Source organism: Perca flavescens, chromosome 6 (genome assembly GCF_004354835.1).
Source record: "Perca flavescens isolate YP-PL-M2 chromosome 6, PFLA_1.0, whole genome shotgun sequence".
NCBI classification, from domain to species: domain Eukaryota; kingdom Metazoa; phylum Chordata; class Actinopteri; order Perciformes; family Percidae; genus Perca; species Perca flavescens.
In genome coordinates, this window is record NC_041336.1 from 8038176 (window position 1) to 8053661 (window position 15486).

Sequence of the window (15486 nt, forward strand, 5' to 3'; positions counted from 1 at the left end):
CTGACAGCGCTTTATTGTTCCTCTTTGTATAGACTTTATATAGACTTTTTCTGCCTCAGCCAGGCATCTTATCCTCTCCATTCTCCGTTGACCTGCAATAGACCTTAAACGTCACCTAACTCTGTGTTAGTGTCCTGCTTTTGGGTCCAACCTACACAGCACATTATTTTACTGTGAAGTTATTTCCTGTGGCAGTGCAAACTTTGAGAATAAAACATTTCTTTAATGGTCTGGCATTATCTTGAAACAAAGTAATGTTTCCAAATTCAACATTTTTGCTACATTATTAATGGAAACCTGAGCTAGATTTTCTATTCTTGATTTGAGGAAAAGTAAAGATGAAACCCTTTCGTTGACTTGATTAATTGAGACCAACTGGAGCTTCTCGACTCTTTTGTGTGTGAAACCAAAGCAACCATCTCTGATTACTGATCAGAGTTGGTCTAAAACCAGCTGCAGAGATCCACAAGTAGTGGATAAGTGACAATCATCTAACATAATCACACGTTTATAGTCATGACTATTATTCAGTTGCAAAATAATATATAAATACAAGAATTGTATTTATTAATTTATTAAGAATTATTAATGTTCAGCATTTAACAAGTAATACAAATGAGACACATACTGTATTTTAACAGGGCAAAGAATACAAAAATAATATGGTCTTCATAAAATATAAACACGTTTGCTGTGCATATATGGTTCTGCACACAATAATTGTAATACTTTAAAGAAGTAATTTTGTGTTACATGCCAACATGCCTTCTATTCAACAATGCATTTAATACATAATACATTTCACATCTCTCTCTCTCTCTCTCTCTCTCTCTCTTTTCTGTCTCTCTGTGGGACATCAACCAGTAAGTAATAAGTTCAAGGGCGTCATCTACTGGCCATTTGCAAACTCTAAGAATGGCCACATGAACTTGTAAAAAATGAAAAGTGACTGTATTTAATTGTTACACAATAGGCTACTGATTCAACACTGAAAGTGAGAGGAAAGAATTAATTTGGAAAATAAATATTACTTTAAAATAACAAATTTTAATGTTTTTTAAGAAACAATCATCATCATGTGTGAGCTCAACTCAACTCAAATCCATCAATAAAAACACAACAAAGCTGCTGCTGACCAACTATTGAAAACAGGGACTCTTAGACAAACAGCACAATCGGATCAAGTTAAAAAAGATATTTGGCAGCAATCAAATGATTATCTGACCATACATATTTAATTAGTCCAGGAGCAATCAACTTGAAACATTAGAAGACCTGTAGAGAGCCACTTTGAAATTATTATTCAAGGAGCTCATAGAAAGTGCTGGAATTCACTTGTATGCTCACTTTTTGCCATAGAACCAATATCTATCTATCACTAAGCATTGTGAATCCTTAAGATCTAGCATGGAGTAATGAATCCAACGATCCACCAAGACTCACATTTCAATTTTTATGTTCCCAGGTAGGTCAGCAATTTCCCCAAAACACATTGTATTCCTGGAAGTGGTTGGTAGAGTATGTCCTGTGTGGCCTTTGATTGTGGAACATCTGGAGATGGAACACAAATGATTTCATATCCGCTGAGGGCCAAGCATGTAACAGACCAAGGTCCTTTCACAGTGTAGCTCCTGTCACCACATCTTCCTGGCACCTTGCTTGTTATCCAGAGTGCGACATGGGAGATCTCATTTGAGCCGTTGAGTTCATGGCCTTTCAGCGCCTGTCAGCTGGGCACCCGGCCACGGACGCTCAGAGGGAGAGCAGAGCAGAGCAGAGGGTGTCAGCCTGGCCCTCGTGGATAACATGACAGAATGCCATGGGCAGGCAGGACAGGGGATCATTTTATCATCATCATAATGAGACAATGGCTTTTGCTTTGGCATAACCTGCACACAAAAGGTTACCTGAGTTCAGGCCTTCACTGAGACAATACTGATGAAATTGAAATGTTATTTTCTAAGCTTTGGGTCAAAATGCCACCATAGGAATTTGTCTCCGATTTGATAGCTGATCATTATTGCTGTTAATAATTTCATTTTCAGGTTCTGTTCCCTTGTCCGCATTCAGTATTGTTGCTTCTGGCATCCTATCATCCAAGCGGGGCCCAATTACAGAAACACCTCCCACGGATGAGGTTCTGCTCTTAACACTGTGCGCCCCCTCTCGAGTCATTGTGGGCTTGCCCAGGACACTTATGAGCTGTGCCCAGAAAAACGACTGCTGGCTGACCTGCTGGGGCCACTCCAGGTAGGTCTTAGTACTCAGCATCTTCTTCAGCTTGCAGTACTTGCTGGGCAAGGAGCTGGGATCGATGGGCTCCTTCACCACTAGTATGACATCATTGAAGGTCTTGCCCACTGTTCTCTGCTGAGCGAAGTACAGCTCATAGTTGCACCACTCGCTGTTAACAAAGTGCCGGGAGAGGATAAATATTACCTGAGTATGGAGACAGAGAAAAAGAAAGTAAAATATTTTAAGTCCACATATGATATCATTTGCTATGGGGTTGTGTTGTATTTGGTATTGTTGTATTCTGGCATAACAAGTCTATTACAAAACTACATTTTGATACCTTACGACTGCTTTCAATGTTGTCAATTATGTTATCGATGATCCACCTTCCTGGCGTGAAGTCCCTCTCATGAATACACAAACGATAGGAGTTCTTGTTGCTCTCCAAACAGGGCAAGAGCTGGTCCCTCACCCAGTCGGCATCAGAGTGGCTGTAGGATATGAAGGCATGATAAGTAAAAGTCCCTGTTTCCCCGGCCGCTTTTTCCTTATGAGCTCTGTATTTGGCCCTGATGATCTGATATGTGGCTTTAGTGTACCACGGGAGGTCAAAAATATAGCAAATTAGCATTAATATCAAGATCACCGCTGCCGTTGTCACAACACAGATGATAATAACTAGTCTGATGTCACATGCCACTTGACCTGGCAGGAATGTGGATATGACTGTGTCGAGCAAGGCCTCTGGGTGGTAACACCTGTAGTTCAAAGGCCAGTCTGTGAGGTTAACCTTTCCCTTTGACATTGTGTCCTGGACAAAAGCATGGAGCTCACACGTGCAATGGTAAGGATTATTCCCTGCCCTCAGTTGAGACAGTTGAGGCATGTCCTGGAAAGTTGCCTTGCTAATGAGACCAAACGAATTCCCATCTAAAGCAAGGGACTGCAGTGACAGACTTTTCCACTTTGATGGGATGAACTTGATTTTATTTCCAGTCAGCAGGAGCTCTTTCAGGTTGGTGGTTTTCTCAAAGTACGTCATGTCCAGCTGATCCAGGTTGCAGTCGGACAAGTCCAAGTAGTGCACTGTGGTGGGCAGACAACTGAGTGCTTCCCTTACGAATTGATTGTGGTGAGCGATAACCCGAGTGATATTATTTTGCCAAACGCAGTCCTGACTGTTTTCAGCAGAGCCCAGTTTGTTGTTGCTAAAATCCAATACCTGTAGCTGCTGGAACTCCCTTGTTAGCAAGGACAAGTCCTTTAAACTGGTCACGTCATTGGTGCTAATGTTGAAGGTGTGAAGATGTGGCATGACGCCCTTGTAATCACACCGCTGGTTGAAGATGAACTCATTCTGTAGTCGATTATTGGAGACATCCAGAACCTCAACACCTTCCATCTCAACCCAGGCGTCACAAGGCACAGAGTTGAAGTACACATGCTGAATAGACAGTTCCTTAATTTTGTTGAACCAGGTAAAGCGCCAGTCAAATCGCAGCACATCAGGATTGCTTATATACCTACAAGAAAAAGAGATTTCTAGTGTTCTGTAATGAATGTTATAATAAAAATCAAAAAAACTGTTCCTCAAGGAGCTTGGTCTGAGTGATATACAGTATAGCTTGGGGGCAAGGACTGTATGAGAAGTTTAGTTCAAGGGAAAAAACTATTTATGGTCCTTAGCACTATAGTAACAAGGAGGTTATATAGTGTGCAGTTTGACTTCTATTTGAAATTGGCAACTAAAAGGTTTTTTTTAACAGAATTTTTTCATGCAGTTGGTTACATTGGCAAGCATTCTTCCAGTTCCACCATTTGTCTGTGGACAGAAAAAGGCAGGGTTTTAGGGGTCCTAGGCAAATTCCTAGAGGGACTAAATACTTAGTCTCCACTATGTGACTACTAGGAATGAAATTAAACGTGTATGAAATCTTATCGTCTACAAACAACACTACAATTGAGAGTTAGACTTCTTGTAAACTGCACTGTGATACATCATGGGGCAGTGTCTAGCAACATATGACATAATAACAAGCATGAGTAAAATTTCCCACCAAATCCATTGATGTTCACATTGGCACATGTTGCCCCAAAATCAGTGGTGGAAAGCAACTAAGTACATTTACTCAAGAACTGTACTTAAAGGAACACGCCGACTTATTGGGAATTTAGCTTATTCACCGTAACCCCCAGAGTTAGACAAGTCGATACATACCCTTCTCATCTCCGTGCGTGCTGTAACGCTGTCTGACGGCTCCAGCGGCATCAGGCCAGCACAGAACATGCAGGTGAATGGTTCCAGCAATCCTACTGCTCCGAATAAGTGACAAAATAACGCCAACATGTTCCTATTTACATGTTGTGATTTATAGAGTCACAGAGTGTACAAAAAACAACGTAACATGAGACACAGCCGTCTTCTAACTGTAAACAAACCGAGAACTATATTCTCAGGTGGAAGAATATAGTACTTGGGCGGAGTGATATGCTCGCAGCAAGCCTGTCTGAGAATATAGTTCCCGGTTTGTTTACTGTTAGAAGATGGCTGTGTCTCATGTTACGTTGTTTTTTGTACACGCTGTGACTCTACAAATCATAACATGTTAATAGGAACATGTTGGAGTTATTTTGTCACTTTTGTCACAATTTGGAGCAGTAGGCTAGTTGGAACCAGTTACCTGCAGGATCTGTGCTAGGCTAAGCTAATGCTGGAACCGTCAGACAGCGTTACAGCACGCACGGAGATGAGAAGGGTATGTATCGACTTGTCTTACTCTGGGGGTTACTGTGAATAAGCTAAATTCCCAATAAGTCGGCGTGTTCCTTTAAGTACAAATTTGAGGTACTTGTACTTTCCTTGTGTCTTTTCTTTTCATGCCACATTCTACTTCTACTCCGCTACATTTCAGAGAGAAATATGGTACATTTTACTCCACTACATTAATTTGACAGCTTTAGTTACTAGTTACTTTACAAATTAAGATTATTGCACACAAAACAAAAAATGCAATCTACTACCCAGCAATATTACAGCCTACAAGTCCTGCTGCTTTTTGATGCTTTTTGTAAAGCTTTGTTTTGGCACTTAAAATGCTTTTTTTCTCAGTTTCTAAAATGTGAAGATGTTTCTGCATTGAGTACTTTTACTTTTAATACTTTAAGTACTGATATTTACATACTTTTACTTCAATGCAGGACTTTTACTTGTAACAGAGTATTTTTACAGTGTGGTATTAGTACTTTTACTTAAGTAAAATGATCTGAATACTTCTTCCACCACTGCCCAAAATGAGAAGATACTCACCAAAGATCCAACTTATCCAGTGCCAGGTCTGTGATGCTGGAACTTGCTCCGCTATCAACAAATGTGGGTGAACGGGCAAAGTCGATGTACTGAAGTCTCAAACGTTTGATAGGGGTGACTTGTAAGTTCATTAAAGCCATCCTGAGGAGATTCTCATTGAATTTACCTCTGTGAAAGATGAGCTGATTGACTGTGATTAATTTTAAACCCTGGAAAATGTCTTCCTCTCCCATGTAGTACATGAACTCAAAGAGGTTGCGGAACTGGATGACGCTGAAGGTCTTGTTGGCAAGGTCACGTAGCATGTGAGGGAGAGCACTTGGCCGTTGATCTATGGCCATGTCAAAGCTAATCTGCTTTGTCTGGATGACTTCTAAACTTCCAGGCTCGTAGTAACTTAGATTGGAGGAACATTTGATAGCAAAAACTTGTAAGCCAATGTTCTTCAGGGGCTGAAAGTCTGTTTTCTTTAGTCCCATCACCATAGGGCCTCCCATAGACAGAGCTTGGAGTTTGACAAATTTGGAGAAGCTATCGGCCAAAGTGGCATGTCTGTAAAGGTTATTAGACATGTAGAGCTCTGTGAGATTCAAAAGAGGTTTCAGGGCTGTGGCAGGAATTTCCTGTAGGGAGTTATTGAAGATGTTGAGATGTTCCAGGAGCATGTTGTTTTTAAAGGCATCATTGTCAATGTGTGAAATGTTATTGTACAGCAGCTTTAGGATGCGAAGCTGAGGGAGGCGGAGGAAGTCGTCAGCACGAACAGCTCGAAGTTCATTGTAGGAGAGATCTATGACTTCCAGTGTGGATGGAAAATGTCTCCAAGGGACACTGTCGAGCTGTTTTCCCACACAGTGTGCAGAGCGGCCAGAGTTGTAAATGCGACAGGGTCCTCCATCAGTGTTGGCGGTGGTGGGCAAAGATGGAGTCGGAGATGTGAGTGCTCCAAGAAGAAGAGCACTGAAATGAATCCATTTCCAAATCATGGTGACAGTCTTGTAGAGAAACAAGAAAAGGAGAGATTAAACATTGGTATTTTATTCATTGATCTAATGAACACAGAACATTGACCCCAATGTTTTTTTGTAGCCGTGGTTTACTTTTTGTTTTTCACATAAACCTACATAGGCCTCGCTCCAGAGATGCAGGAGGTACATTTGCTCAAGTACAAGTTTGAAATACTGATACTTTGTTTCCACACTTTTGTTCTGTGATAGTCTCCACTTTTCTTCCAGTACATTTAGTTTTCTTTCTTTCTTTCTTTTCTCCCTTCTTTCTTTTTTGTTCTCTTTTCTTTTTCTTCCTTACCATTAATAACTTATCTTAAGCATTAACATTCTCAAAATAAAAGGTTGTCACCTCACAGTGAAACACAACACTGCTCTTCATTGCATTAAACAGTACATTGTATCAAATAAAAGTTCATGTTCAAGTAAATTGGGACCACAAATAAACTGGCATATTTTCCTGCGAAAACTAATGAATTAATATTCTGCATGTTCATTCTTTCAAAGAAACCCCAAAAAGCAAAGAGAAATCAAAATGATAGAGGCATGATCCATCCATCCATCTTCGTCCACTTATCCGGTGTCGGGTTGCGGGGGGAGCAGCTCCAGCATGATGTCATATCTTAATCTTTACCTCTACAAGATCTTTGATACATTTTCCATCATATCACATTAAATCATAATCGTGCATCTGCAGAAAAAAAAAACAGTTTGTTCTGCAGGTTAAGTGAACCTTGCAAGACACACAACAGGCAACAGGCTGCACACATTGCTCTACCTACATCTACATCATATTGAGCTCCCAGGCAGCAATTCTGCAGTGAAAAAGAGAGACTTGTCCATATTGAATAGACATTTTCATTGGTCCCTATTGTCCCCTTCTTATACAGCAGCACTCACATTATACACTGTGCAGTACTTACCCTCCTAAGACTGCTTTCCTGCCACGCAGACTCTTTCAAATTCCCTTTCCTAAAGCTTTATTTATACTGTTCCGGCCCTGACATGGAGGAGCAATCAAGCTTTATAACCCCCTTTAACAAACAGTGTTGGTTTTATGTAGTCGAGAAGTGACTTGAATAAACATTTATGTCTGCGCGGATACGGGTGGTGTAGAAATAAATCGTGTCCCTATTTATTTTAAGTACTCTGTGACAGCTTGGACAACCATCAGAATAAACCAGAATTCAGTACATTTAATTTTGGTTTGCTTCAGAACAGGAACTAAATTAAAATCCCTTTACAGAAGCTGCAGAAACAACGACATTGAGGTAAACATGGTGAATGTTGTTTTTAGCTTTTCCAGAGTTGATGAATCACGAAAGATAAATTGATGTGTACTGTATTATTTCGTAACATTTATCATATGATAAACCCCACATTAGATATATATCTGTTTCAGGAATTTTCAGCCATGTGAGCAATAAGGAATTAGACTATTTTTATCATGTTCAATTCCAGGTGTATTCTTCCCCTAACAGGTGTTTTTGATATTCAGCCGTTCACTCCTCGTTCCTCTCAGATCAACGCTTATCTGAATGACTCATTGTAAACACAAGACAGCAAATGAAAGATTTTATTATTTGAATGAATTTACCACGTGTTTACTGTGATGAAGAAACACTCTGGTTATCTAATCTGGTCAACAGCGGACGGCCGTTCCAGGAAATTGGCGTCAGATTATATGACCATCAGTAATATAGATTTAGTAAAACAAAAGGCACTGTTTTAAAATGATGTTGTAATATCACTTGGCAATAACAAAGCTTTGGAAATCGATACAATTTGGTCTCAGACTATTTCAAATGCGTTCACGTTTGATAATAACAAAAACATTTACATGTTTTTAGCATGTCAGTTGCTGTTTTTAAATGATAAGGGACATTTCCAAGAGGCTCATGAGTATTGCAGCATTTTCCACCTATGCCAAATTGATTGAAAAAACATGATTTCTCAGAAACAAAGTTGAAATAATCAAAGAACTGGTAGCTGTAACCAGGGGCGTCGGACTGGGGGGGGAAAAGCGGACTGAGTACCCAGGGCCCTTGTGAGGAGGGCCCAAAAATATGCTAGAATGAATACCTGTGGATGCGGGGAGGGGCCCATAGAAAATGCCTTTCTTCAGGGCCCAAAATTTTGTGTTACACCCCTGCCTGTAACAATTCTATAGGATGGTGACATGATCAAGGAGAGTTCCGTGTTTCCAACACATTGAGTAACATTGAGGATATCACAAGTCTTTTCCGCTAGACATGGGTCATAGTATTCACAGTCTATGTCTTTGTGATTTAGTACCAAACTGGGGACTTTATATTTCTAGCAAGTCTGTTTGACTATTATATTTCCCATAAGCCACCCTTCAACCATGGGTCAGTGCTTCAAGCTCTGAAAGCATTAAACTCAGGCAAACACCATCCATTCTTTCTTTTCTCTGTTTACAAAGCATCTGGTCTTTACTCAAGTGAACAAAATAAAGGCTGCCTTAGGTGAATTCCTCTGTTTTACAAGGCAAAGGAGGTCAACCAAAGCTGTGTGTTCCTAACCTACGATATCAAGAGTTTTAAACTCATGATTCCAGCTGGTTTAACTTGCCTGGCAGGAGTTTCTGTATGGGGTTCTCACAGAGAAAATTTAGATGTTTATGCAGTTTCCTATTCTTTGATGCGTGCAGCCTTATGTGTTAAAAGAATGTTCCCAAATATGCCAGGCCATTCTTTATTTAATTATCAGGTTCACTCTAGCTTCAGAGGTGAGGTGTTTTGCAATCACTTCACCGTTGTAACACATTGAAGTTTGCAAGTTTTAAGACATCTAGGTCATGCAATCCAAAACATCTACACTACTCATTGGGAATACACACAAGACATATGGCCCCTTTCATGGTCAATATTTTGCTAATGCTGGTTGGCCCATTGCCAGGTTCATATAGTACAAGCTGAATGGACAGCTGGGAAATCTCCCGAGAGCACGACAGGAGGGAAAATATTTGTTTTCTCTGCACCATAGAGATAGCTTTCGCAAATCCAGTCATGTTTAAGATCTACAGACTGACACTGCTTGGAAACAATGGCATTGTTCATCTACCCAGTTGAATAGGTGTTGCAACACAAGGATGCAAATGAATACTTAATCTTCCTGAGTCAGTGTTGTGGTAAGAAAGAATAACTAACACAACTGGAAATGTTTCAGTGCGATGGCAAGTCTCATTGTTTAAAAGGTACACTGCTTGTCCTCTATAATAAACTCAATGACAGACGAACCATGAAAAGTGACAACTTGTAAAGATGTTGTGAAAGAACAATCTTCAATCTCTCAAACAAAATCATTAATGTTGCAAGCCATTCCCTAGAGCAAACAGCCAGCTGTATTTGGACTCAAGTTAGATAGTCTTATTAATAATAAAGGATCAAAATGAATGCAGAAGAGAGATATCCAGAGATAAGCCTTTTTATTCAATTCATTCTGATTCCTTGTCAAAATCTGGCAGCTATATTACCCACAATGTACACTGAACAAAATCCAGTATCCAGTATCTAGTGTTAGGGTTAGGGGTTAATCTCTCTCTCTCTCTCTCTCTCTCTCTCTCTCTCTCTCTCTCGAGCAAATGCTTACATTCCATGGCTTCTGGCACTTTGGAGAGGCGTTCTTTCTCTTCACGGATGAACCCTAACCCTAACCCTAACTCTAACACCAGATAAACATTTTTTTTTATAATTTTGTTCAGTAAAATTATTGCACCAGGCTTTTAAGAAAATTTAAAATAGCAGCCAAACAGTGGAATTGCAACTCCCAACCCTTCACGTGATGCCGTCTGGCCCAAAAATGACTTTTTCCCATAGACATGGCAAAAGAGATGTCTGTAAGTCAGTGGCTAAATTTTTTTGAGCGTCCACAACCCCCTGCAAAATGATTTGTTTCACTATCAGAGGTGGATCCATTGGGGACGATGACATTTAGAAAGTCTAGAAGAGCTGCACAATTAAATTATTTCGTCCGCATTCAACTTGGCAGAGTGCTAAACTGGAAGTAACTGGCTCGGCCCCCAGAGGTCTCAACTGCGCCTGCTGTTTGGGCCACACATTACGGAAGCAGCGCGAAAATCTAGGACATTTTTGGCTCCATGATGGCTTAAACCAACTCTAATAGAAAGGAAAAAGGCTCTGCCTCAAACGCTGTATCCAGTTCTTATTATACATCCATGAGTTGGGTGGGTTACAATAGTAGTCTTTATTGTAGCCTTGAGCCGCTAGCCTCAAGCAGGGATGAGGAGGTCTGGTGAGTTAGCTCGTTTCTGACGTCAGACCTCCCGATTTTTATTTCTAAACTTGTAGTATTCAGCCCCAACCAATGCTGAATCAAGTGACGTCACTAGAGACAATTGAACAGACTTCACGCAGCCATGTAAAATTGGAGTACAACTTTAAGTGAATCTGAGATATTCTAAAACTGCTGCAGTAATGGGTTGGGTTGTGTTCAAAACTTTTACATTCATCTTGAAGTTTTGGATATTGAAACGTAATTGTGATGTCTGGTTTAAATTAACTGTAAAAAACTCTAAAATAATTGATAATTATCCTGTCTAATTAAACGTGTTTACTAATAAAGGAGCAAAGTTGTACTCTAGTAATGTATTGTGGTACTGTGCGGTCCATAGCAACCCAATGCAACGTACATGCTGCACTTTAGGCTTGATTGTCCTGCACTAAATTAGCAACAAGGCTATGAAAGAAACACTAAATGGCTCAATCATTGATCAAACTACGATATCTCTTTATTATTCCATGAATGGCATCATCCAATGTACTCAAAATCTCTATTACTGTGTGATATTTACCCAACAGTCAATAGTCGGTGGCAAACAGCTCTTTCATTGACATGTGCTGGCAGCACTGTGTCCACTGCCTCTATACGACACATTCATCTGGCAGCAGACTGGTTTCACTGATAAGTCTTTACTCTGTTTAATGATGATAATGATGTTTGATGACGCTCCATGTTTATGTGCTAGGCACAAACACACTTGTACTTGAACATTTTGCTCCCAGGTCATCATCCTCATCGTCCACAGCGACAGACACTCAACATGTTTATGTGCTGGGGTTGTTAATGTCATACATGAAGTGATCGTTTTATTTCCAAAACCATTTTCCCACTAGCACCTGGTTGTATTTAACCATACAGGATACACAGGATATGACCATCTCTGAGATTTATGCTGCCACCCCCTTAGGATGCAATGAGTTTACATTCTGCTGCTCAAAGCATTTATGTTACGCAATTTACAAAAAAAACAAAAAAAGCAGCTGCTTTTTCTTCCCCCATTACTCTGGATAAACAGCAGGGCATTCTGTCAACAGTTTTTATTGGAACTATTATTTAGTAGATTCAATTAAAAATGTCCACAGCAACAGAGACAGGTGTCTAACAACTGGACAAATGAAACCAAGACTATCTGCATGTAGATGCTACAATGGAAACGTGAAAAACAAATGAAGGAAGTGACCATGCATTGTTTTAATTCAAAATGTGTCAGCAATGTCCATCCATCATTTAACTGTTGGTGATGGGAACAGAGAGGGCAGTAAGTCAAACCCCAAAGGTGAAATATAATAATTTCTGTCAAAAACATTGTCCCATCGTTGGAGCTACCAAAAGAAACAATTGATGTCACAGCACCAGTCTTTCATACGTGATAGATCTTTGTTACAGACGATACTTTGATTTGTCATAGCACAAAAAACGCAGGAATGAGTAATAACATTTTTGCTTTTAGTCACAATAGGCATTACTTCCTTTTCACTTCAGTTACTACTGACATTGTAGTATCGCTTTGCCAGACCTTCCTCCACAGTGTAGTATCTTAACATCTTATTTTATTCTGAACATTCTATAACTTGTACCTAAGCTTTATCTGAACTATCTATATAACTTGTACTAAAGCTTTTGGTAACAAAGATCGAAATGAACTTTACCCCACTTCCACAGGACACTTCCACAGGACACTTCCACAGGAAACATCTGGAAAGCATTATCAGTGGGGCCCCTAAAACAGAGAAGGCTTTGTTGGACATGCGCCAAATACTATTGGTCAAACTATTGTTCCCACCTCCATCTAAGATACAAAATTGTAGATGTATACGGTCTTCAAACAAAGAAAGACAGAGTGACCATTTTGAGAATTGGGAAACTGTCGCTCTCTGAGCTCCTGCAGAAGCTTGTAAATTGATGCTGAATTCTTTGATGTAAATAAACTTTTATAATCAAGAACAGTGTCAGTGGATTCCTCTTCATACAACATCACAGCATCGCTACTAAAGACACCACAACAGCACTGCGGAGGAGGGTCTGGCTAGTACACACGGCAGTCCGGGATGAAAGAAATATGTGTTCTGGTTTATTGGCATTTCTTTAAACCAATCACAATCGTCTTGGGCGGCGCTAAGCGCTGTATGGAGCAACGGCGCCTCTGCAAAAAAGCCTCGGGAAGGAACTTGTTTTGGTGGAACGTGTACGTTGAAAAGTACAGTTAAACTACACTAAGTACTAAGTAAAAACTTAGATTGGAAAGATAGTCTAGTCCTGGCAGAGGTCTGAGAAAAGGGATTCACTGGATTTCTGCTCTTTCTAAAAAAAAACACAGTTTTTTAACCTCTAAAATGGTTTTATCCTACCAAAGGACCCTGGGTATTTACATTTATCGTGGCGGCACCGTCTAGTGGCCATAGTAAATATGACGGAAGCAAAGGAGGTAGGAAGGTGACGGAGCATAAGAGCGCCAAGGTGGATGCAGAAAGGTTGGGGTGGTGCATGGGTCAAACAAACAAGACCTTCACCCAGGTTGTCCATTTTGAAAATAAAAGTAAGTTTTTTGTTTAAGGTTACGGAACAAACGGAACTAAATCACGTTCTGCGTCACATGCCTAATCTGAAGTTAAGTAACATAACTGTTTATCATTTGAACCCAAACCACGATCATTTTCTAAACATAACCAAGGAATTTGTGTGCCTAAACCTAACCTTACTGTGACTGTTCATGTAAATTGTTCCTGTGGGTCGCATTTCCTGGCCGCTAGGGGTGCTAATTTATGACATACTCAGATAGGTCGACTTAGAGGGCAGGAATTAAAAAGGTATATTGTTATATGGTTTGGAGGACTTGCTGTACCAACAACTTGTACAGTATCTATAGCTCCCAGTGTTTCGGAGGGAACTCCACAGACATTATCACCCAGGCAGGAACAGCTGTGCAAAATTAGCTTATTTGCCTTTGGAACTTCAACGATGCCAACAATTAAACAGGCTGATTGCCTGAGGAGACGGCTGTCTTAAAAGATAAGACTATGTTAGTTTACCTCTTTATTATTATCTACAAATCTCATTATAAGACCAAAACCAACAATTTATACATAATCCCCATTGGGGAAATTACAATTTACACTCACTTGTTATTACACACTACACAGGCCCGAAACACACACACATGCTCAGGTCCTTTTACATGCACAAATGGAGAGATGTCAGAGTGAGTGGGCTGTGACTGCTGGACAGAGCAGTTGGGGGGGGATTTGGTGCCTTGCTCAAGAGCACCTTGGTGAACTGGCATCTCTTCAGCTACCAGTCCACACTCCGTACTTCAGTCCGTACAGGCACTTGTACCAACGACCCTCCGGTTCCCACCTCAACGCCCTACGGACTGAGCTACTGCTAGTTGAAGGTGACAGGAGTGTCAGTTTTTTATGACATTTGGTCATAAAATAAAACATAGAAAATGTGACCTCAGAGGGAATATTAATTATTGCGATGTATTCTGCAGGGAACAAGAATGTCTGTGCCACATTTCCTGGCAATCTATCCATTATTTGTTAAGATATTTTACATACAGAGGAAAGTCGTCAACCATTACTGACCAGGGACACCCAACATTTCTGCTATGTGATTGATTGGCATTTTTACAGGATTGCAGGAACTACAGAAGCCGGATCTTTTTCATTTCCGTTTTCAGCGTCCATGAATTATTTATTGCTGTTGAGTAGTAAAGACCATTTCACACAATATATAAAAAAGTGTATATTGGAAATAGTTACTAACCATTCCTTTATGTCTGTCTGAGTGTGTGTGTGTGTGTGTGTGTGTGTGTGTGTGTGTTGGGGGGGACTAAATAACTAAATAACTAGCTAAGCCTGAAAATGTGTGAAATCAGGAATCTACACATTGTTATAATCATCCTCTCAAAACTTCTTCACTTCCATTTTCCCATTTCCTGTTCTTGTCAGACATGTCTGGGAAGTGGAACTGTCCTCGGGTTATTTTGGCTGGAGTATCACAGCCTAAGTAATAACCAGACTCATCAGCCAAGAGGCTATAAAAATGCCGGGATAAAAAAACATTTATATCTATAAGACTGACAGATTTATTTTTCTTCAATCAGTCCGATACCTCCGTTTGCACAGTGCCAGTGCTTTACCGTCGCTAAATATGAAAACCTTCATAGCCTAACGATCCACTTTAGTCATGTCATAGTGAACAGAAGCATGCCTAAAATTACAGTAATGTGTGATAATCCACTGAAGATGGTCATACAAGTTATGAATACAGCAGATTTAAACTGTGACAAACATGACCTGAAAAAAATCTTGAACTCACCTTGAAATGCCGAGCGGTCAGATTGGACTTCTTCGTCAGTTTGACTTTTTCACAGCACATCTTATGTGCTGCCGTGTGTAAGGTGCTCAGTGAGAAGTGAGTCAACACTGGATGAGTTAGCCTCTGGCAACTCTGTCTGAGCTGGTATTTTCTCTCACGCTGCCTCTCTCTCCCGCCCCCTTTCTCTTTAATCTGTGTGTGTGTGTGTGTGTGTGTGTGTGTGTGTGTGTGTGTGTGCGTGTGCGTGTGTGTGTGTGTGTGCGTGCGTGCATACATACATGCATGCATGCACAT

The 15486-nt window shown here is 40.3% G+C and overlaps 1 protein-coding gene across 1 annotated transcript; it reads right to left on the reverse strand.

Annotated features, from left to right (window-relative positions):
- Positions 1-1824: 1824 nt before the first annotated feature.
- Positions 1825-15486, reverse strand: tlr18 (toll-like receptor 18). The gene is made up of 4 exons (XM_028579809.1): positions 15475-15486; positions 5543-6537; positions 2576-3758; positions 1825-2439 (listed from the first exon to the last, which is right to left on the reverse strand). The coding sequence occupies exons 1-4, from the start codon at positions 15484-15486 to the stop codon at positions 1972-1974; spliced, it is 2658 nt and encodes an 885-aa protein (XP_028435610.1). The 3' UTR covers positions 1825-1971.

Bases quoted from the DNA above. Each gene is read 5' to 3' on its own strand.
- tlr18 (XM_028579809.1), bottom strand. The intron at 3,759-5,542 runs GTGAGTATCTTC...TTTTTCTTGTAG, and splicing joins CTGGATAAGTTGGATCTTTG to GTATATAAGCAATCCTGATG. The intron at 2,440-2,575 runs GTATCAAAATGT...CTCCATACTCAG, and splicing joins ACATTGAAAGCAGTCGTAAG to GTAATATTTATCCTCTCCCG.